General features: G+C 33.1%; 2 protein-coding genes across 2 annotated transcripts; one reads left to right on the top strand and one right to left on the bottom strand.

Annotated features, from left to right (window-relative positions):
• The first annotated feature begins 471 nt into the window (after positions 1-471).
• Positions 472-1,065, top strand: LOC149205049 (uncharacterized). Its single transcript, XM_089397280.1, has one exon. It carries the CDS (start codon positions 472-474, stop codon positions 1,063-1,065), a length of 594 nt encoding a protein of 197 aa, XP_089253406.1.
• A 16,353-nt stretch (positions 1,066-17,418) lies between these two features.
• Positions 17,419-21,880, bottom strand: LOC149205048 (glutamine synthetase cytosolic isozyme-like). Its single transcript, XM_089394873.1, has 13 exons — positions 21,346-21,880; positions 21,096-21,135; positions 20,428-20,531; positions 20,288-20,336; positions 20,048-20,154; positions 19,867-19,954; positions 19,214-19,342; positions 19,017-19,091; positions 18,855-18,908; positions 18,474-18,511; positions 18,217-18,376; positions 18,047-18,107; positions 17,419-17,800 (listed from the first exon to the last, which is right to left on the bottom strand). The coding sequence occupies exons 1-13, from the start codon at positions 21,417-21,419 to the stop codon at positions 17,706-17,708; spliced, it is 1,074 nt and encodes a 357-aa protein (XP_089250999.1). The 5' UTR covers positions 21,420-21,880; the 3' UTR covers positions 17,419-17,705.
• Positions 21,881-25,108: the final 3,228 nt, after the last annotated feature.

Genomic DNA, 25,108 nt, shown 5'->3' with positions numbered 1-25,108 from the left:
TAACCCTGCTCCTTGGATTGGCATATGGAAATTCCCCACCATTCCAAAAATCGACCATTTCTGTTGGCTGCTCTGTCACAAAAAAATTCTTACAGATGACAGGTTGCAGAAGAGGGGATTTCTCAGTCCTTCAAGATTCATGTTATGCAAAGAAAAGCTGGAAACCGCCCTTCATATCATGCTAGAGTGCAAATTTGCAAGCCTTATCTGGAAAGAGCTACTTGGAACTTGGAAACTTAACTTCATCTTCCGTTGTTCCATCCCGGATCTGTTTGCTGGATGGCTAGCCAGATACCCAAGTCCAAACCCAAAAACAAAATAATCATAGCAGCTTGGACTGCTCTTCCCAAATTCATCAGTTGGAAAATTTGGTTAGAGAGGAATAGAAGGATATTCAGAAATAAAGAGCAGGATTTCAGACTTGTTGCAAACACAGTAAAATGCCAGTTAAATGAATGTCTGAGAGACAAAATGGACGATACAAATCTATGCCAGCAAGATATTGAGTTGGGTGTTGCACTCAATCTCCAATTCCAAAATTCGACCACCATCCCCATCTCTCCCAAAGAATGGCAAATCAGAAAAAATGAAGAAGAATTTCAGTCCTGGATTTCCAAGCAAACACATCCTTCTCTCTTCTTTGACGGGGCAGCCAAGGGAAATCCAGGAATTGCTAGCGCAGGAGGGCTCATAATAAACTTAGAAGAAACTTCTACTCACAGATATGCTTGGGGATTGGGTCACTCCTCTAGCATGCAAGATGAAGCGATGGTCCTTCTTCAAGGGATCAAACTACTCAAAGAGTTGGGACACAAGGAAGCAAATGTCTTTGGAGATTCGCAAGTCATCATCAAAACAATGGTGACAAACTCTAATCTAGCAGATTTGCGCCTTGCTAGGACGATTACAAGAATCAAAGACATGACAAAGCCCTTGAAATTGAAATTCTTCCATGTACTGAGAATAAACAACAAAGAGGCAGAGATTGAGGCAAACAAGGCAGCCCAGTTATCTGCTAGGACTATTCTTAGAGGCAAAGAAACTTCATGGGATCCAATTCCTTAATCTTCCATGTTTTACTGTATTTTATTGAAGCAATTTGTATGCATTCATAAGATCGGGAAAACAACAAAAATAGATCCCATTGTAAAATGTAAGAAGAGGCAATTCATAAGCGTATGCGCTTTGACCCTCTTGTTGGAGAGGTGCTCAGAAATCAACTCCATTACCTGTAATCTGAATTATGGCTTTTTGCCAAAAATCTAATGAAATCCCATAACCGTTTCTGTAAAAAAAAACAATGCTATTTCCTTTCATGTACATGGTCAATGTTCATAGATTTTGTCTTGCTGACTTTGGAATTATGCATGTGTGCAGGATGCTCTCAAATATATACCACTGGATAGCAAACCAATGAAAAACATGATAACTATGATATACGTGGTGAGCTTAGTTATACTCTTCTTTGTTCATCGATTCAGAGTCCAAAAAGTATGTTACTCATTTGTCCCTATTATTTTGATATGGTTCTTATTCATTGACTTCACTGGAGTATCGCCAGACATGATACAAGTGCCTTCAAATATTTTTATCCCAAAAATATCTTTGATTAATTTGGAAAAAAACAAAACAACCTTGAATTTTACTTGGAGGAATATTTCTATAGATAGTCAATATGTAATATGCTTCCAATTGTCTAAATAATTTGCTTAGAGGTCATCAAACATGGTCTACATTAGTAACGTTAATTATGAAACATGTAAATAATTATTTAGAAATTACCAAACCTAGCCTTCATTGCTAGCTTCAAGTAACTAGAATCCAAAAACCTATTTAGACATTGTCAAATGCATTCTTTATTGCTAATATTAAGTAGCACACAAGAACTGAAGCTAGAATTGCATATGTGAGTTAGTTTTCATTCTCTTATGCACTTAAGACATTAGTATAAATTAATTGAACACAAGAGAAACAAAAAGGATATGTGCTACTGGGTGAATGCATGAAGACGGGTTACCCTTTTGGGCCAAATGTGGCGATGAAATTTCAAGTTTTTCCTCTTTTATCGAATTGCAACCCTCAAAATTCATATAAGCATTGTGAATTTTGATTCGTAGTAAAAAGATAATATGTGGAGAATTATGTTGTTTTCGTAACGATATTTTTTGTAAAAATATTTATTGTGGTATAATCTCTCAATTTTCCATTAAATGCAATACTTGTCCTTGCAATTTTTCACACATCTTAAGAGGTATGTGTGTGTTCATGTAGCATAACTTAGTCTAAAATGTGCAATTTTTAAAAAATATATATTTGAGCATGATCTACACGGAGATAAATAAGTTTTTCATATTAAAATTGTATTTTTTTATGGAAAACTATATTTTTTATTTTTTTTGAAGTTGGCAAAGTAATATTTCGATTGCATTTTGGAGACACGTGTTCACATAATATTTCTTTCAACTCTATCAATAAATTAAAAAACCAAGGGTACCCTTTTGAATCAGACTCGTAAACAAAGATAGTGGTATTTTTTTGAAAACAATTGTTGTATATATTTTATGTTATTGATTTTTTAATAAGCCTCTTTGAAATAGTCCAAAAACATTTCAAGCGTTATGTTTAAAAGAAATTAAATGAAAAATATCATGTAAATCTGAATTTTTCAAATTCATATGCCATTGGATAGACGATTCTTTCACAAATCCAACATTATTAACTCTGCCACTTAAGGACAAACTCTGCCCTAAATCTGTTAGGGTACAAAATGGGGTTACAGAGAAATCTACAGAAGGGGTGCTGAAATTATGGATTTTAGGACCTCAAAAGCTCGATTGAGCGCTTAAGATGCTCAATTGAGTGCTTAAGTTTAAAATTCAAAGAGCTTGATCGAGATATTTTTTTAGTGCTCAAGGAGCTTAATCGAGCACTTAAAATGGCTCGATTGAGTGTTTAATTTGCTCGGTCGAGCCCTCTTTTTTTTCACCTAAATGCGCCCTCCCTTGTAAAAAAGTGTAACCTTACTCCATGTTATCACCCTAGTGTTAGTGGTGTTTCTGATTCGAAATCAAAATCTAATGCTCGCTCATTCCATGACCCATGTTCTGTAATTTTTTGATATGAAACATATAATTTAAAAAATCATGAAATAATTTGCATTCCTCTTATCACATTTACAGGAATCTTTTTTTCTTTTGTCCGTTACAAAATGAATAAAAACAAAAGCCTTAAACAACTTTTTTCTTTTTTGAAAACTTAAATTGAAAGTCGGATCTACAAAGATTTTGTAAAAAAAATTATAGTTTTCCGACTAACCGAACTTCCAACCACCCAACTACCAAGTTTGGGTGACTACAATTATTTTTTATAAATAATTCGCCATACCTCCTGACCTCGGCATTTCCCGACTGTGTAACTACACGACCTAATGAAACCAGTCGACTATGGTATAGTCAGGGTCACGATAAAATAAATGAATCTTAAAACAAACAAACAAAACACTTGACTATCCAACCTCCCGACTGTACGATCAAAGCAATAAAAAAATTATCCCTTGATTTATGTGCAGTGTTCTTTTTTATATAGATATTCAAAATTGTTTGTTTCACATTCAATTGATTATTTATTAAGATAATAATAAATTTCCTCATGTTTTTTTAATCCAGGAAAAGAATAATAGTTCACCTTCGTACGAGAAATTAATGAACATGTTTAGTTACGATATTTTCGTATTTTAAACAAAATTTTAAGAGTTTAGAGTGCTTTCCCTGCATGTTGTTTTCCTGAATTTGGTTCGAAGAAATGTTGAATTAAGGAAATACAGTACCAGTTTAATTAATAACTGTGTGACTAGAATATCATTTTACAAATTCCTGAGTTCAATTTCAAATTTTAAATAAGGAAAACATGTATATATTGTGTTATTGTTCACAGGTGATTAAATGCGGAAAAACCACCCAACTGCCCAACCGAACAACTATTGAAGTACTCGTCCTAGATATAAAACCTGACTATGGTATAGGCAAAGTCAGGAAAGAACAAATCAATCGTAAAAGAAAAAAATGCCCAACTGCTCGACCTCCCAACTATATGATCATCTGAATAAAATACTATTTTTATTGATTTGCATGCAATGCGTTTTTTCATGAAGATTTTCAAAATTTCTTGTTTCACGTTCAATTAATTATTTGTTAAATCAATAGTAAATTTTCTAATTCTTTCTTGATTCCTGAAAATAAAAAAATAGTTGGCCTGTTTACAGGAAATTAATGAACACATTCAATTGCGATTTCACGTTTTTCTAAACAAAATTTTAGGATTTTCTGCTTGCATGCTCTTTTCTTAAGTCTTGTTCAAAGAAAATTTGAATTAAGGAATGACAGTACTAGTTTCAAAAAACTATGTGTAAGCATAACGTTATTTTTTTAGAAATTCCTGAGTTCAATTTCAAATTTTAAATAAGCAAAACTTATATATGCTCTATTAGTGTTTACAAGTCATAAAATCGTAAAAATGGGAAACTCTCTAGCGACAAATTTAAGATTCTAGGATATTTTGCCTACATGCTCTTTTCTTAACTCTTGTTTGAAGAAGAAATGAATTAAAGAAACACGATGTCAGTCTCAAAAAATTATGTGTAACCATAATGCTATTTTTTTTAGAAATTCCTTAATTCAATTCCAAATTTTGAATAACCAAAACTTATATATATTCTCTCTTATTGTTTACAACTCATAAAATGCCAAAAAATGGAAAATCTCCAATGGAAAATTTAAGATTTTAGGGTTTTCTAGTTGCATGCTCTTTTTTGAAGTCTTGTTCGAAGAAACACTGAATTAAGGAAACACGGTACCAGTTTCAAAAAAATTATGTGTAAGCATATTGTTATTTCTTTTAGAAATTCTTAAATTCAATTTCAAATTTTAAATCAGAAAAAGTTATATATCCTCCATTACCGCCAGGTTATAAAATGGGAAAAAAGGGAAAATCTACAGTAGAAAAGCAACAAATGGAGAAAATTAAAGAAAACATTAAGGTGATGCATGATCCACTAGCAAAGCAACTCAACTTCAATGCATTAATCATCTCATATTCAATTTACAAAACACAAAAAGCAGGTATGATGAGATGAGAGGAGATATTTGAATTCTTTGAGAAAATAGAATGGTTAAAAAACAAAAGAACTACTGAAATAAAGAAAATTCGGTTTGAAGCAATCAGAGCAACAAAGTTATATAAAGTAGCAACTAGGGCCAAAAAATTTCTCTCTTATGACATGGTTTCATGGATTCTACCTTGCGCTGATATTAAAACCCAAACAATATCGGACCATCAAGAAACTGTCATAGCCTCCTGGAAAGTTGAAGTCTTATTGCCCATATACAAGCTCAGCCCCCCGGAAATCCACCTTAAAGCTGACTTCCTTTATAACTTTCAAAGTATTGTCTTGAAGAAATGTCAAGAGAATTATGATATAGTAATTGAAGGTTGGTTGAGAGAAGAAGCGGAAGGTTTCAAGCTCAAAGAAAAAAAGGAGTATTTGATAGCTATTTTTAAGAATCCTATTAGATTTCTTATTAAAATGTTAACCAATTATATGGGGAACAAGATCCTTATCATTACAAAATTAAATGGATCCCAATAATCCATAACATTTTGAATAAGGGAAAATGCCTAAACTAGGCTGACATCTTGTCCCAGAAAATCACTAATTCATTCAAACTATCATTATCATCTCCCCCTGAGTTCAAACATAATTTTTGTATGTCTGCCTATTTAATAGATGTTTTTATTGCCTCAGTTCCATTCCCAGTCATGAAATGGAATTACCCGTTTGACCAACAACTAACAATTCAAAATTATGCTCCTATTCTATATGAGTCTAATTTTAAATACCATTTTTATGATATTTTTCATTATGTTTTGATTCATTTCCATGAAATTATGTTTGGAACGATACCTCCTAGAATAAGTGATAATTTGAAAGAAGGCCTAGAATCAATAGGTCACTGGTTTGTCGAAGAATTATTTTCCTATGTCAAAGTTTTTGGAAGGGAAGTTCCTCCCCATCTTCTGCCCCGATATATCCCGAAAATAATTTCTTTGAGAGAAGTGGTTAATCAAGTTGTTTTGAATGGGCAAGCCAAAAAGTTGAGTAAGTTACAAAAGAAACTCTGCCCTAATTTTCCAATCAAGTTTGGTGACGTTAATATCCGAGACAAAGGACACGGAATCAAAGAATTTGAAGAGCTTCAGGAAAATTGGTTATTTTCTTTTCCTCATTATAAATATGATCCTGAAGGTGTCATTGGCATTCATTATATAATAGTCATCTATATAAAAAAATGTATTCATCAGAAACCCTTTTCGATGATATTTTTATAAACATTTATGATTTTTAACAAGTTGTTCAAAGAGCCAAACTCTTAGATAGTCAAACAAGACAACAATTACAAGAATTTAGGGAGAAACTGTTCAAAAAATTCCTAAAGTAAAAGGCTTTCCACCTCAAAATTTCAGTCGAACAATTAAAGTCTACTAAATTTTTGTAGTTTAATTTCAGCGAACTCACTTCAGAACCTTCTATTGCTTCTCAAAAGGAAAAGGGGGTAGAAATTGAAAAAAAAAAATGTTTTGTTGTCACGGGTAAATAAGTTGAAGTCACAGAAATAAAAAATATGAAACGGCAGTAGGAAAGTACAAGAAGAGAAAAAACTCCAAAAAAAAAAGAAAGAAAGAAAGAAAAATGAAAAAAAAGTTGAACAGGAGATTATTATCACTAATTCTCCTGAGAAAACAAACCAAAAGTAACCATAAACAACAGAAGTCAAACAAATGCAAGTAGATAATGAGAAAGAAAAATAGGTATCTACTGAAACCAACACCAAGGAAATGAGGCAAAAATGGAATCATATAACAAGTTGGATATTATATTTGTCATATCTCCTAAAGCATCAGTAACATTGATTTCTACTAAGGATCCTTGGGAATCATTCTTATTTAAACCATTTTCTGAGTTAAATCCAATTGTAGATATTATCCCTTTTTTGACAGAATATTATTTTAATACTCAAATAAAATCAATTGTTAGAAGAACAAAGAAAAAGAAGCATGATACTCTGGAGATTCTATTTGAATTCAGTTGGAAGGCTCAAGGAGATGTAAAAGAAAAATCTCAAAAATCTTCTCAAGCTTTAGGATATTTTATTAATTACAATTAATATCATTTGGATGAGCTTCCAGCTTCATATGATGACAGTTTGCAGAAAAATAATTTTTTGGAGGAAAAACTGAAGAAAAATGAGTTGTTCAATGAAGAAAACTAGCAACAGAATTCTGCCACATTAGTTCAAGGATTTGTTGTAGAAAGAGAAAACTTGCATAAGAACTTTCAGAAACAATTGAAAGAAGCAACTGCAAAACATGAACAGGAGATTCAGAAATTGAGAAAATTACATGAAGATCAAATCCGCATATGGAAGCAAGAAGCTAAAAACACTTCTGCCATTATGGTTAGATATTTGGAAGAGAAAATTGAATCTCTTAAATATCAAGTCAATGAGAATCAACAGGAAACACAGAGTCTCGAAGTTTTCAAGGATCAAGCTTTAAAAATTTGTCTAATTTTAAGGAAGAATCAATCAAACTTCTATAAAAAGATGGATAAAATCTCAAGATTTTATCAAGAAATTACAGATTTAAATGAAAGAATTGATTCATTGGTAGAAGAAGACAAATCAATTAAAAACAAATTTTTGTCTATTCTTGACTGGGAAAATGAATTTCAATCTAATGAAATTCCAAAAGTTTCTAAGAGAGATAAAAGATTGATGCTTGCATCCTTAAGTTGCAGGGAGAAAGAGAAAAAAGAAATCAGAGCATGCATACAAATGACATATGAGAAATGTTTATCAATTTGGGAAAAATGAACAAACTTTATAGAAGAATTTGACCTATCAGGTGGCAATTCATTAAAGGAAGAAGTTCCAAGAGAATTAAAATAGTCTACAGAAGATCATGTTATCGAGGACCAGGTAGAAATAAAAAACATTAAAGTTTGGAAACAACAAAGTTTCCAAAAATTTCTGCAACTGTGTTTTGAACAAATCAAGCTTATTGTCAAGTTTGAGGTCAAATATCAAAAGAAGAAGAAAAAGGTACAAGGATTAATTTCCAGCTGCTAGATCAACATAAATAAGTTTCCTTCCATTTATTTCTCTGCACTGTATGAGATATATTCACAATGGGAAACTTATATCCAAGTACATGCACCTCACCTGCTACATAGTATCAATTACAAAGATTCTAAAGGAGAGGAAAGGATGTTTGTTTTCCTACCAAATATCAATTGAACACACATTTTTTAGAGTTGAGTATTTACTTTCAGAATATCTATTGATTTTCATGTATCAAGACCTATTTTACTATTTTTCAGTATTTATAGACCTTTATGCATTGGTGCAAAGGGTCCAAAATCAATGAAGACTATAGACTTGAATTTTTTAATCAATTTTTAAGTACCACATTTTTTCAAAACCATTTTCAGTGTTCATGTGTGATGAGCAATGGCATTTATGTGAGTGCAAGATTTTAATTACTTAATAAATGCCTCTGGTTTTACTCTATGACTTATGTTGTTTGATTCTTGATGAATATTTGATAATTATGTTTAAGATCCCTTATGACAATTTTGCAATTTACATCTTTTTATGATCAGGAATTAAAAATTGTAGATTTACTTATTCTAGCTTTTCATTGCAATCCAATATTCAAATATAGGCACATTTTCTCTCCTCTACCAAATAGAAATTGTTATCTATTTACTTTAAATTTTGCATGTATAGATATTCCAAAAAATACTAAAAAATTGTTTCAATAGTATGAAAACTGGAAAATATTTTTGAAGTTTCTATTTAAATCTTCAGCCAAAACTTATTTGTTTGATTTTTTGAATTCAATTACAATTAGGATTTTAAATCTCATGATATTATGCATGGTGTTATGCTCATTTAAATCATTTAATTGTCGTTATTTATATTGGTTAAATCATTGGTTAAATGTGCATGTAATGTGGCTATTGGTACATTCATAAGGTACAAGGCTTTGGAGCAAGTGTTTGATGAATAGAATCTCAATAAAATATCTTTTGTTTTTGTATTCCATATATATATACTTAACATCAAGTATTTCACATATCCATTGCATTACAAAACCTTTTCCCTCTATGTGTCCATATACATATGGCATTAATAAGTTTATAATATAATCTTGTCAATCATTGATACATCACTCTTGTTCAATGCTTCTAGCATTCACGTGTTGTTCTAAGCAATTGGTAGCTCTATTGTCAATGCAAATGAAAGAATTATAAAAAGTTTGTGCAATTGTTTTTCTCATATTAGACATATCAAAACATAGTGCAAGTGTACAAATAGACTCAAACAATGAGTCATGGTAGTCATTGATATTTTGTCCATAGATAAACAAGCCTTGTTCAAGTAAAATTTGCTCAATTGACAATATGTCAAAGTTTCCAAGCGAGAATTGGTATGGACAAATGCATGGGCCAATTGCTTTATCTATTGAGCTACAATATCTATTGTGCAATGTAACAGGAGTAGCTCAAAATGTCCAGATGTAGCATTTTGGTTATGTTACAAAATATTATATTGATAGCCATCAATGTGTGGATTGAATTATAGATCTTAGTTTAATTTTAGTTTTAGATAAGCAACAACACCTTTGTTATAGGGGGTATACAACCATACGAAAAAAATAAAATAACATCTATATATATATATATATATATATATATATATACTTGGAACTTTTATTGGCTAAATATTGGCTTGATGCAAGAGGATTTTTTCCACCTATCAACAATTCCTTATGTACATTGGATGCAAGCATAGGAATTCTTGCATTCATAATTATCCCTTGATCCATTTCACATTGGTAATGCTTATAATATAGAATATTCATCTATTTAGTGTTATAATGTGTTAGGATATTCCGACACATATGAAGTAGTTAAGTACAACTTGGTCTAGTATAGAGTTAGGTATAGAGTTAGGTAAAGTGTGTTTCTTTACTATGTACATTTTGTAACTTACAATCCGACGGTCACAATATGTAGTGATCCGATGGTTCATTCTCTCCTCGGTATTACCGACACTTGATCCGTGGGTTAACACCCGATTGGTCCATGATCTCTATTTAAAGAGCATGGAGGGTCATTTGTAGGTTAACCGTTCATGAGAGAAGCTTATGTAAATTTTCATTCTTTTATTAATAAATTGCCTGAAGTGGCCACGTTGGCTCAAGCCGTGGACTGTTTCCCTCTTTAAGGGTTTTAACCACGTCAAAAGTACTGGTGTATCTGTTTGTGAGCAGTGTCCTTTGGTGTTCTATCTGACTTTGTCAGATCCTGTCAGAGTTTGGCTTTCAGCAGCAACATCCGACTACACTTTGGTGTGATAATCAAAGTTCCATTCAACTATGCAAAGATCCAGTCCAACATCAGCGTAGCAAACACATTGAACTGCACATGCACTTCATCAGAAAGCTCATTCATGACCATGTTCTTGAAGTGCAATATTGTTCAACAAATGATCAAGTTGCAGACATCTTTACAAAGGTTCTCATAGAGGCAAAGTTCACTAAACTTCGATTTATGGTTGGAGTTCAGGAAGTTGTCACTAAGGGGGGATAGGCTCTAGTGCCTCCTTCCTTCTCCTATTGTGTCATATTTGTAAATCCTTCAATCCTATCCCAAGTTGTTCTTAAGGGGGGATGTTAGGATATTCCGACACATAGGAAATAGTTAAGTACAAATTGGTCTAGTATAGAGTTAGGTATAGAGTTAGGTAAAGTGTGTTTCTTTACTATGTACATTTTGTAACTTACAATCCGACGGTCACGATATGTAGTGATCCGATGGTTCATTCTCTCCTCGGTATTACCGACACTTGATCCGTGGCTTAACACCCGATTGGTCCATGATCTCTATTTAAAGAGCATGGAGGGTCATTTGTAGGTTAACCGTTCATGAGAGAAGCTTATGTAAATTTTCATTCTTTTATTAATAAATTTCTTGACGTGGTCGTGTTGGCTCAGGCCATGGACTGTTTCCCTCTTTGAGGGTTTTAACCACGTCAAAAGTACTGGTGTATTGATCTGCGATCTATTTGTGAGCGGTGTCCTTTGGTGTTCTGTCTGAGGAACTTACCCTGTAAATTCCTACATAATGTTTATCATTGTATATGGCACAATGAAGTTACTATTCTTTTCAGCAATGTTGTACAAGTTTCCTCATAAAGGTACATTCCATTAGTTTTTGTTGCAATATTGTTTCTTGTAATGTATGTGTGTCATTATGTCCATGAAAATAGTTATGCCTATCGGAAGAAGCACAATGTGATAGCAGATTCCATGTTGAACCTAGGTTCCACATTGTTTGTTCCCAGAATTCCAGTAGAAGAGCATACTTTCACATTTCGTCAAAAAAATTCTCTGTCATTTACTATGTTCTTGTATTCATTTATGTCAAGTATTTATCTCTGAATACAATTGCAACTAGAAAACTCAGAGTTATCGAGTTCTTGTTCTAACAAAATAGGTATTTTTAGAAGATATGTTTGTTTTTTAGCTGGAGAAATGTTAATGAAAATTATTTTTCTAGAAGTTGAATACAAAGGCAATGACAAAGCAATGTGGACTACTTGTCAACTTGACATTTGTTGCATATTTAGCAATGTGTTTCCAAGTTTCTAAATAGTTTCAATTTTGTTGTCTCCATAAGGTATGCAATTTTCTCGAATTTGTTTGAATACAATTGTCATGGAGGAATCCATTTTTTTTTTCATATAAGAGCTACAATATGTTGTTGCAACATAGGCATCTAAAATAAATTGAGCATCTGTGTTTGCTTGCCACACTATGTTCTTATATTCACTTGTGTCAAATATTTAGCTTTGAATACAACTACAATTAGAGAACTCTTCTTATTTAGCGTTATTGATACCCAAGGAAAAAGATGTAGAAATGTATTTCTAGGTATGCATGTAGACATATGAAAACATATTAGACATATCAAAACATAGTGCAAGTGTACAAACAAACTCAAACAATGAGTCATGGTAGTCATTGATATTTTGTCCATAGATAAACAAGCCTTGCTCAAGTAAAATTTGCTCAATTGACAATAAGTCAAAGTTTCCAAGTGAGAATTGGTAGAGACAAATGCATGGGCCAATTTCTTTATTTATTAAGCTACAATATCTATTGTGCTATGTATCAGGAGTAGCTCAAAATGTCCAAATGCAGAATTTTGGTTAGGTTACAAAATATTATATTGATAGCCATCAATGTGTGGATTGAATTATAGATCTTAGTTTAATTTTAGTTTTAGATAAGCAATGACACCTTTGTTATAGGGGGTATACAACCATATGAAAAAAATAAAATAATTAATATATATATATATATATATATATATATATATATATATATATATATATGTATATATATATATATATATATATGTATATATATATATATATATATATGTTATATAATATATGTATATATATGTATATATATATATATGTATATATATATATATATATATATATATATATATATATATATATATATATATAGATATACTTGGAACTTTTATTGGCTAAATATTGGCTTGCTGCAAGAGGATTTTTTCCACCTGTCAACAATTCCTTATACATTGGATGCAAGCATAGGAATTCTTGCAGTCATAATTATCCCTTGATCCCTGTTCAAATTGGTAATGCTTATAATATATAAGATTCATCTATTTTGTGTTATAATGTTTATCATTGTATATGGCACAATGAAGTTACTATTCTTTTCAGCAATGATGTACAAGTTTCCTCATAAAGGTACATTCCATTAGTTTTTGTTGCAATATTGTATCTTGTAATGTATGTGTGTCATTATATCCATGAAAATAGTTATGCCTATGGGAAGAAGCACAACATGATAGAAGATTCCATGTTGAACCTAGGTTCCGCATTGTTTGTGCCCAAAATTTTAGTAGAAGAGTTCTTATACACAGAACTAGCACAAGGATTTGGAGCAATACTTGCACATTTCATAAAAAAAAATCGTTGTCATTTGCTATGTTCTTGTATTCATTTGTGTCATGTATTTAGCTCTGAATACAATTGCAACTAGAAAACTCAAAGTTATCGAGTTCTTGTTCTAACAAAATAGTTATTTTTAGAACATATGTTTGTTTTTTAGCTGGATAAATGTTAATGAAAATTATTTTTCTAGAAGTTGAATACAAAGGCAATAAAAAAGCAATATGGACTACTTGTCAACTTGACATTTGTTGCATATTTAGCAATGTGTTTCCAAGTTTCCGAATAGTTTCAGTTTTGTTGTCTCCACAAGATATGCAATTTTCTCGAATTTGTTTGAATACAATTGTCATGGAGCGATCCATTTTTTTGTCATATAAGAGCTACAATATGTTGTTGCAACATAGGCATCTAAAATAAATTGAGCATCTGTGTTTTCTTGCCACACTATGTTCTTATATTCACTTGTGTCAAATATTTAGCTTTGAATACAACTACAATTAGAGAGCTCTTCTTATTTAGCATTATTGATACCAAAGGAAAAAGATTTAGAAATGTATTTCTAGGTATGCATGTACACACAAACAGATAGGAAATGTCATCTTTGAGAATCAGTGATTGAAATCCTACAAATACTTTATAGCGTCACATAACATATACACTCATGATATCAATAATTGACTTGAGAGTCAAGAAAATAATTGTAACTATGCACACATTATATTATTTTCATAACCTGTTGGACAAAGCCAAGTCTAGTCTTATTTGTTTGTTTGTTCTCTAATTTTTTAATATGAAACATATAATTTAAAAATTCGAGGAATAATTTGCATTCTTGTTATCATGTTTATAAGAAGCCCTTTTTTCTTTTGTGGATCACAAAATGAATAAAAACAAAAGCCATAAATAATTTTCTTCTTCTTTGAAGACTTAGGTCCGAGGTCGGATCCAAAAGTATTTTGTACAAAAAATTATAGCCTCTCAACTGCCCGACCTTCCGACCACCCGACTAGCAAGTCAGGATGACTATGATTTGTTTTTTTATAAATAATCTTCCCGACCTCCTGACATCAGCATTGCCTGATTATCAAACTATACGATCTAATGAAACCACCCGACTAGGGTATAGTCGGGGTTGTGATAGAATAAATTAATCATAAAACAAAAAAAAAACATCAACTGTCCAACCTCCTGACTATACGATCAGCCCAATAAAAAAAACAATCCCTTACAGTATGGATAGTAATCTTGAACTTTTCACCAAATCAATTTTTAAAAAAATAGTTTACACTCAAGTAGTAACATGAAAGATCAAAGGGTCTCAGAACCCAATTCTTCTAACTGATCATGTTTTGCAATTAAAATAGATCATTGATATCCTTAACTTCAACTATTGAATTATTTATGATATCATTAAGCATTTAGGCAACACTATTATGGGACTCTTCTCCACTCTGAACTTCAGACACTCTGTAATTACTATTGTTTACTATATTAACTTATTTATTTTTTCATACAAGCATAGGACACATGTATTCATGCATAATCATAGCCACAATCAATATACAAATCAGGAAAATATCCCTTCACAGTTGCATCACAGATATATACAAAACAACACATATTGCAGTTGTTGTTTATCCATATCTATTACAACAACAATGCAACATAACCCATTAATTGCAAATAGTAATCATATAATATTTATCTTTTTTGTCTACAGTGAAACTGAATCTAGCCCTCTATCCACGTCCTCTTTTCCAAATGCCTCCCTTTCTTTTAGAGCAAGCTTCTTATCCCTCCATTACTGCTGCATCCTTGTTGTTGCAATCCCTACATAAATTATGTCCTCTTTTTCTCCTTGTATTATCTCAAACAAGCATAGGCCTGAATACTTTCATCAGACCATTTAATTTCAAGAATTGCACAATAAATGATATCATCCCTACCAGGAATTCTCCATCCCTATCTCTAGAATCCATGTTCTCATACTAGGTTCCAAATATTCCAACTATATATTTTTTTTTCTAAATAAAACTATTCTATTAACATAAAAGGGGGTAATTTACATCTAGACCATAGTAAAAAACAACTGCCCTGTAGAAGCGGTAGAGAGTAACAAAAACACTGCCCATGACAGTGAACTTAGCCAAGAGCTGGTATTCAAATCCTACGCAGGGGAACAAGTATTGACTCTCTTGCTGAGCTTACAAAAATTCAAAGAGGCATACAAAATGAACCATATCTTGCAGAAGTGAACCAAAATTTGCATCCTGAACTAGAAATTGCCCGCCATTAAGGGCCGCGTGACCATTAACATAGCAACAGAAAAAGAAACTACGTGTCTGGAGGCTCCTCCACAATTCTGCACCAACCGAACTCAGGCAGAGCACTTGCACGAGCAACATCAGTGTCATCCCTTGCACGAGCAGCATTAGGTTCAGAAGGACCAAGAGCCTCTGTTTCCATCACCATGTCCACGGCATTGTGAGTGGGGACCTTCGGAACCTGCATAGAGAAAGGAATCTGCGCAGAGACAGAGGCAAGGCCCTCCTGATGAGTGCTGGATTCCCCTGCCTCCTGGCCTTCTTCAAGAAAAAACACCGAGACATGAGCAGTGATTCTCGGACGATTCAGGGAACAATTGAAGGTGAAAATCGCCGAGCCAAAGGAGGGAGACGACGAGGAATCAGGAGGGAAATGGCTGGGGAGATGGAGACGCCCTCTCCCACTGCGCGTGCGAGGGTAATGGCCAGCGGAGAGATCACTGGAAACGGAGGGAGAATTGGAGGACGGGTGGGAGGGCACACGCCTAGGAGTTCCCCTACGGCTCCTCATTCTATGGCGAAGACGGGGCATAACTAGCACCTCAACCACCCTTTGTAAACAAGACCGCGCAACCACCTCCTCAGAGCTCGGCCTATTCAAATGGGCATCCAAACTCAGGCTGGAGGCCTTCAAACAAAGCCTGGGAGAAGACGGAGGCGGCGTCGCAGAATTGGTCGAGCATAATAGGGCAACAGAGAATAACAAAGCAGCATACCATAATACACCTTTACCAGACCAGCAAAGCACCAGAGGCTTCAAAACGAACCCAAAGTTTAGCCTGTATTTAACACTATCCGCCTTTCCTCTGATTGCACCCGCCATAACTCCAGCATTAAAGAGAGCCGAGGCCCAGCTCATACCAGAGCATGCGGAGGCGATGGAGAAATCGGATGATAGGTTGGGCGTAACAAAACCACATGACATGAATCCAAGTGAAACTAGATGCCCCTGTTTAAGCTACGTCGGGCGATAAACCAGGTGGTACAGGGCAGGCAGGTGTCGTCCTACCTCACCACACCCTGTCCCATCACATTAACCCACTGTATATGCACCCCATCCGGGGTTGTTATTCCAAATATTACAACATATGTATATTCTTTTTACAATGCAGCTCATATCAAAACCTTGGGTGGAACTATCACATAGATAATAAAATACCTGAAAACTAATAATGAGGACAACCCCTTTTCTTTCGTTGATCTGATGTAAACTGGAGAAAATGTGAAAATGTCAAAGTGCTCCAATTGTTTACTAATTTGTTATAAGTAATAAAAATTCTATTAAAATAATAACTGCAAATATCAGTAAACTATAGCCCAATGTTTTTGCCTATTTAAATAAAAAAAACAAAGCACAAATGTCATTTTGGAAAAGGCTACGTAAAAATAACTTTTGCAAAAAAAACTTGTTTTCCCATTCCATTTAAATAAATACCAATACAAATAGGTTAACCTCGGGAAAAAATGATATTATCTAAAGTTGTTGTTTTTCTTGAATTAAGATTAATCTATAAAATTACACTTAGAAATTAAAATTCAATATTTTTGAAATTAGAAATTAAAATCATATAGTTTGGAATTAATTTCAAAATACTTAGGTTTATTTTCTCTTTGTTTTTAGGAATTAGTTAGGCCTAAACTCCCCTTGTGTGTATGAGCTTGGGCTATAACTTCATCTTCATCTTCATCTTCACACATAACATTTTAACTAAATAAACTAAAAACTATATGCACGCAATTCATGTATACAAATAAACACTGACATGGCTCTTGTTTTGAGAAATTAACCAAACATCTCAATTCACCAAATTGATTAATAATCATTCTGTAAATTAAAAATGACAGTTCATTGTTTGAAGTTGGAACCTGTTAGAAAACTTCACTTGGAAAACACTGCAGAATTGACTAAATACACTACCAAATATAATGTTTCATTGAGTTTTCAAGACTATAATTTAGGGAAACACCTCAGATATCATGTCTAAGAATTATTTATTGTCACATTACTTAATCATTAAAAGGAAAAAACTTTCCAAGTTTCAACAAATTTTCCAAAAAGTAAAAAAGGTGGCCAGAAATGGCACTAATATTCACCAGTGATAAAAGCATTCTAAATTTATTGAGTTCAAGGTAAATACTTAAAACAGACAGAAATCCAATGAGAAAAATCCACAGAAACGATTGGGGATCCATTCCCAATTTGACTAGTATCAAGAACAGTTCCATCAAATCATCATCCTTATTCATTTAGTAAATGTTGTTACTCTGGCTTCAAAAGAATGGTTGTCTCAGCAATCAGAGATGTTACAACATAGGGGTCCATGTTGGAAGATGGCCTACGGTCTTCAAAGTACCCTGTCAACCAAAAGACATTTTAGTATCTAATTTTCAATATATAGTCTTTATTAGATAATGCAAATGTTAAAAACACTACTCAGAAACTTTACAACGGGCATTGGATAGATTTACTAACTGCCATATCTAATACTAATAAATCTGTTTCTAGTGATTTTGAGAATGAAGTGCAGCAAAATATTGAATACAGGGGTACATTGATGCTTGCTTGTTGAATTGTTCCTATTGGCAAAACAGAGAACTAACCTTTGCCTAAACGTTCTGTGTCACGGCCAATTCTAACAGAAGCTCCACGATTTGCAACTCCCTGGAAGCAAAAGAAACACAACCACATACTAGTGAGTACACAGTTCATTTAGGCATAGTTCCTATTACACTATTTGTCACTAGCATCATTCTTGCACTTGAATAATTACCCATGAAAATGTATTTATGTCTGCTGTCTCATGTTGGCCAGTCAAACGCCTCTCATTGCCCTCTCCATAGGCAGCAATGTGCTCCTTATGCCTCAATGCTAACTTTTCAATGGCCTTATGGATCACTTCTATTCCACCTTCTTCCCTCATTGATTTAGTACTGTCAAGATTGCAAAAAGAAGGATAATAAGTGCTGGAATCAAGCTTAAAAGAATTTTAGGGACAATATAATCTTTTATGCAGCTATGCTGACCAACCTGTAGTTAGTGTGAGCACCAGCACCATTCCAATCACCCTGGAATGAGCCACAAATGCCAGACTTATTAGTTTAAGAAGTGAAGAAAATGAGTTCAAACGTCATCATCAAGGATAAGGAAGTACAGATTTATATTTAACCCCAAAAAACATCAAAAGGAAGTAGAGATTAAACTTTAACCTAAAGAACATCAAAAGAACTTATTCCAAACTATAAATTACAATCATTGTCTATGTATTAAGAAAATAACTTCCATTTTTCAAACCCTTATTTATCTAATTTCCCCGGGCTTCAAACTTTAAGAATTTTCAAAAGGTTATATTGTGCAGAATGATAAAAGAAGAATAAGAGAGTATAAAGTCTGAATATGTGAAAGATTAACCTGAATGGGTTTGGGGTCAAATGAGACGACAACACCAGCCATTTCTGATATTCTCTGCACACATGGTTGTAATTAATTAAGTCGCTGAAACAAAATATTAACTAAAGCATAAAGCAGTCAACCAGAAATATAGTTATTTGCTGAAAATGGTTTTTCATCTACCTCAAGAATGTAGCGCGCAGCCCATACTTGATCACCAGATGAAATACCAACTGTAGGACCAACTTGAAATTCCCACTGTTTCATAAAACCATTAGTCTATGTCAATTCAACTGAAACCATATGTCAATTCAACTGAAACCATTTTTGAATACCTTACAAATCATAGGCATTGCATCCACTTCCAAAGCAAACATTACCTGGCCAGGCATGACCTCTCCGTTGATGCCACTAATGTTGATTCCTGCATACAGGCAGGCCTTGTAGTGGGCATCGACAATATCACGGCCATAGGCTTTGTCTGCTCCAGTTCCACAATAGTAAGGACCCTATCTCAGAAGACAAAGACAAATGATCAGATAAAAAATAGTGAACTATCTAGGAACCCCAGGGGCAGCTTAATTGGTGATATAGCAGTGACAATGAAGTGTTACGTACCCTGAGGTTCAAAGTTCAAATTCCCAATTTACCTATCATACTTAGGCAGACCTAGAGTTATACTAGTAGTAGTCAGAATTGACTCCATGTCATGTGAATATGAAACCAGCCCAGTTGCCGATCTCTACTTAAAAAGTAAAAATAAAAAATATTGTACTATCTACGAGTATTGTACGGTAGCTTTCACCAACCAGTGTACACCACAAATCCCATAGAATCATACTATGTGTAAAATATAGGCCTTAAACCTACAGAAAGTATATAGGTATGTAATTATGAACTCAAGGATCAATAACCAATGGTATATGATTTAGTATCCCAATTTTCACATTTGATAAATCATGCTGTCAATGATGCAATAAAACAGCCAAAAGCACAAGAGAAGAATAGATATATGGAGGAAAACATCTCATACCTGAGGACCAGGAAAACCACCTATAGGCCATCCGAGAGGCCAGTTCACATCCTTCTGCAGAAGAGTGTATTCTTGTTCAATGCCAAACCTAGGGCAAAACAAGATTTTTTTCAGCTGCAATCACTCATATGTAGTTGAGAGAATACAACAAATATAGGAAGCCCAGTTTTATTCAGAATACCATGGTTCCTCGGCAACAACATCTGGATGGCTGAATATATTTGCAGCATTTGCTCGCTTGTTAGTAGGGATAGGTTCTCCAGCTGGGGTGTATGCATCACAAATCACCTGAAACCCAACAAGTTGACCTATGAATACATGTCAAACAATCATCAAGGCTAAATCCAAACATCCATGACTAACAGTTTAAATATTTTATTGGGATAGCCACTCTAAATATTTTATTGGGTTAGCCACTCACCAAGATGTTTTTCCCCCTGCGGAATGGATCCCTGAAGATAGCCTGAGGGCTGATATCAAAGAAAACGAATAATACTTAGGTTATACCGTTATTATCCAAGCTAACAATGAAGCACATCTGTTTGGGTAAAAGGAACTTACTGAATGATAACCTCACTGTCCTTTCCAGTGGCCTGTCCAGTACTGGATCCATCATAATTCCACTTGGGCAGATCTTTGGGATCCGTAACTTCGTGAGATAAGGTCTGAAAATAAAAGTTAGATCAAGCATGAGACCCAATAGTAAATGGAAGATTTTTTTTTATTCATGTTTTTTTTCAATCCTTCTATGTTCTGTCAGTTGCCTGCATACACCTTGCTCCAAACTAAATATAACAATCTTCCAATCTATGTTCCTATAGCATGTTTTGCTGCAATCTTCACGCAACAACCTTCCATTAGATTTGCTTCAGGCAAGGTATAACAACTTTCTTCATGGATGTTCTGCCACAGGCATCACAAAGCAATCTTTCACGATGGTCCCCATCAGAGATGTCACCAGCCCTATTGCATGCCTTGATCAAACTAAGACAACTTGTTATTATGCTGCTTTGTCTGCTAGCTTCCTAAAGATACTACAGCATTATGTATATCAACATGACTCACCTTCTCATACCCACAAAAAGACACACTGACTCCTAGTGCTACAGCACCCTCCTGTAGCTGCTCAAGGACTAGAAGCTCCATGAAAATGGATCATACCAAAAAAAATACACAAATATATAGAGTGCAACAATCAGAAGCACATCTATGTATTTCATAAGACTTACCCTGCCCTTACTGCGGATATCCATGCCAGAGCCTCCAATCCTGCACAAACATCTCCCCAGACACCAAATCAAAACAAAACCCACAAAAAGGGGAATGCAATCAATGAACCAAAATCCATCACCTCCATGACTAGAAAAACCCCCAGTTACCAAATCAAAACAAAACCCACAAACAGGGGGAATGCAATCAATGAACCAAAATCCCATCAGCTCCATAACTAGAAAAGCTCAAAAGAAAAGCAAGACCTACCATATATACTCAGCAATGATCTTCTCAGTGACATCAGAGAGATCCAAGTTGATCAAATCTGTCAACAGAGACATCTTAGAGATACAGCAGAATCACAGGCACCAACACAAGTATAACCCTTAAAGCAGGGGAAGCCTCTGATCTGCAGCAATCTTCAAATAAAAGTCACTCAAACAAGAATCTGTGGAAGCTGATGAGCAGGGCAACCCTGACCAGAAATAGAATTTATAGAAAGTGATCACACTTGAATATTCAAATAAAAAATGGTAAGGAGATTGAGTTTGGCAGAGGCCAAGGTGGTGTTTAAGGGTTTAAAAAGGGAAACAGCAGTAGATTGTATTTAGATTGCCATAGTTATCCTTATAGACCACCAGAGCTTTTTATTGCTACACAGATCAGGATTTATAGCGTCCAAGAGGATTTTTGGATTGGCTGAGGCTTATTCATGAAACTTGAATGGATATTTCTCTTCGCTGTTTGCTTTTGTCCCGTCTCCTTAGGTGTGGATCCAAGCACTATCGATCAGTATTAAAGTCAGCTTCGAATCCTGAGAACGAGGATATGATTGGCAGCTAACTAAAAAAAGCATATATTTATCCTAAAGGCATGCATAACCTTCCACGTAAACTAATATAACTGAAAGACGTGCTGAAAGGGTCGTACTCCTAAATTGATATCAAGCACGGTATCAATGTACCTTGTTATATGTAATACTACTTATCTATAAACGGTTGATTGAATCCTTGTAGTATCGAGTCAAAAGTAATGAATAATAGAGTATGGATTCACTTAGAGGTGGGAAATTATTCAAATTGGAAGTTGGAAATCCGCTATGAAACTTCAATTTTTTTTTAATAATGTAAATCAAAATAAATAAAAAATTTATTTATAAAATATGAATAGTTTTTTTTTTGGGAATCTTTAACCAGTTTTATTTTTTGGTTTAAAATTGTTTTTTCATGGTATATATGGATTCAATGCTTTGAAATTTTTTGGAACACTCACATTGCAGAGAGTTTTTAACTCAAACTTGTAAATCAAATTTTATTTTTTTGTTTATTTAAAATTGGCTTTGAAAAACTTTTAAAACACTCAGATTATAAAAAAATTCAACTCAAACTTATAATTCCAAAAAATTCTTCCAAAATTTTAAACAAATTAAACCATAAAATATACATAAAAACCTTCCAAAAAATAAACGACTAATATTTATAATAAAATATTCTATAAAATATATTACCATATTTTTATTATAAATACAAAGGTAAACATAAGAATTTAATCAACTTACCCCTCATGTGAAAATAGGATTTTAGTCAACTTCTGATTTTAAATATTTATTTATTACTTAATCTGGTAAATAGGATAAATGTAATAATTTATATTTTATATTATTTAAATTAATTTATAAAATGTTATTATTTGTTATTTAATTATGTAAATAATAAAAACAAAATATTTTTTTAAATATTTAAATTAATTTTATAAAATGTTATAGGCTATGAATTTAAATTTTTATTCACTTTAAACTATACCTAATATTTATTATAAAAATGTTCTAAAGTGTAACACAATTTCCATTATAACTAGCAATTGTCCCAAAAGGTACAAAGAGAGGTCGATAGGATTATTAAATTGGAATTGTTGAATTTTTCTAGAAGAGATGTTGGTTCAAGCTTAACGAATGAGCAATTTGAGCTAGCTAAAGGCTTTCTAATTGTTTTTTATTATGGTAAAATTATATTGATAATTCATTGGTTTTACTTTCAAAAGCTTGAAGGAATTTGAAGAGCAGGTATAGAATTGCTTTGTGGGATTTGGTCCCAAAATCATTGATTTGTAAATACATACTCAATGAAATGTTAATTAGTTGAAACTCGGCACAAATGTTTGATATAAGCAAATAAGCCGAAAAGGTTGTCGGACAAGCATAATCCTTACTCCACTCCAAATAAGAGTTGCAGTATAGGGATTAGGATACTATGCAGGAAAGGATGTCTTATGAACATAAAACGCAAAAGATAACAATGTTATAATTGCCATAGGCAAGGCTTTCATAGATTGCCCAATGACAACATAAAAGGAACTAACAATATAAAACACGCATCCATAACAACAAAGGTAAAAGAGCAACCAACATGCATTCATCCAAAAAATTGCAGCGGGGAAATAGCCAACCAGTGTATATCTTCTTCCATTAATCATAGAATTTAATAATAGTGTGGTGACATTTAAATGGGGGTTATAGTGGTGGGTATTGCTAAATTCTGTCACCACACTATTATTATTGCTAATTGCAATGTGGGTTATAATTCCGAAATCACACTACTAGTATTGCGAATTGCAATGGGTTATATTTCCAAAATTATTGTATAATAGATTTTAAAAAATTAATAATAATAAAAATCAAGAATATATTATTTTTATGTTTTATTTAAAAAAATTAAGAAAAAAACTAAATAGAATAAAATTGATATTTGATTTAAAAACTCTAAAATGTCTGGACACTCGCTATGGAGATGACTAGCTGTTAATTAAACTCACATCGTGATAGTGATTCATTCGAAATTCAAGAGTGTTGAGCTTGGCTTGCGCCGGCAACGCCATCCTCGGCTTCTTGATGCCAATTTCGCCTAATTTCTTGGTTTATTTGATACTCTGTCTACAACATATTTGAAACGAGTGCGATGCCCATCTTCTTGATGCTCGTCGAGATTCTCGGTTTGAATCCAATGAAAAATCAGGAGTGGGAGTGAGCTGGGAAGTTGTGAGTGGCATGAAGCTAGCGTGTAGTCTGGGGAGACCTTTTTATACTTTAAATATTTACAACAATAATAAAACTAAACTGACATTATTTCGTTTACATTAGAAACACCTCATAAAAGAATTACATAATAAACTTCATCTCGATTCATAGTGATATTTACCAAATCAATATAAAACCACAATTACCACAAACTTTTTGTTTTTAGTAATGAACAATTGTGATTAATGTTTATTTAAACAATGTATAAATATATTTTATTTACTTATCATAAAAGAGTTAATTACATAAATTAGTTATTTTTAAAATTATTATACATTTATTTATCATAAAAGAACTAATTTATAATTATTATAAATTTTATTACATAAAGTAAAAATATTTAAAATAATTTTTAGATTATATATGAATTCAATACTCAAAAAAATCGAATTAATTAAATAATATTTATCACAATTAAAACAAATTTCTAACAGATTTCAACATATTAAAAAAAAATCGCGAACATATGAGAGTTACTTGCATATGAAACTATGAAAAACAAATTCTAAAAACATAACATATGAGACTTACCTGCATATGAGACTACGAAAAACACATAAAAGGAAATTCTTTAATGTGATGATCAATGTCCACTGAAATTTCCTTTTCTGATCTCACTGATATTTGGCGCGAAAGGAAAATATAATAAGTTCAAGTTAAACAATAAAACTCACATATTATTGTGTTGTTTGAAGAGATCCAATATAATAAGTTCAAGTTAAACAATAAAACTGCGATATAGATTCCCAAACAACATAATCTAATTCCTCCCTTATACACATATATGATCTTGGCTTAGAGCAAGGTTTTCTTCTTTAAAATAGGATCGCTGTCTTGCAGATAGACAGTTAAGTAAACATCTCCATGACCACCATGAACGCCATTTCTTTTATAACGATGAATGGCAGGTTTGTGAGATCGATTATATGCAGCTGAAATTTACAAGCCGAGCAGGTT

Source organism: Pinus tabuliformis, chromosome 1_2 (genome assembly GCF_031772625.1).
Source record: "Pinus tabuliformis cultivar Carrire ecotype Pingquan chromosome 1_2, CPIR1, whole genome shotgun sequence".
In the NCBI taxonomy this organism is placed as follows: domain Eukaryota; kingdom Viridiplantae; phylum Streptophyta; class Pinopsida; order Pinales; family Pinaceae; genus Pinus; species Pinus tabuliformis.
The sequence above is the reverse complement of the archived record's forward strand: the minus strand, read 5'-3'. Positions and strand labels throughout refer to the sequence as shown.

Bases quoted from the DNA above. Each gene is read 5' to 3' on its own strand.
- LOC149205049 (XM_089397280.1), top strand. From the start codon at position 472: ATGGACGATACAAATCTATGCCAGCAAGATATTGAGTTGGGTGTTGCA.
- LOC149205048 (XM_089394873.1), bottom strand. From the start codon at position 21,419: ATGTCTCTGTTGACAGATTTGATCAACTTGGATCTCTCTGATGTCACT. The intron at 20,155-20,287 runs GTGAGTGGCTAA...GTTGGGTTTCAG, and splicing joins GCAGGGGGAAAAACATCTTG to GTGATTTGTGATGCATACAC. The intron at 18,909-19,016 runs GTAGATGAAAAA...CCATGTGTGCAG, and splicing joins CTGCGCGCTACATTCTTGAG to AGAATATCAGAAATGGCTGG.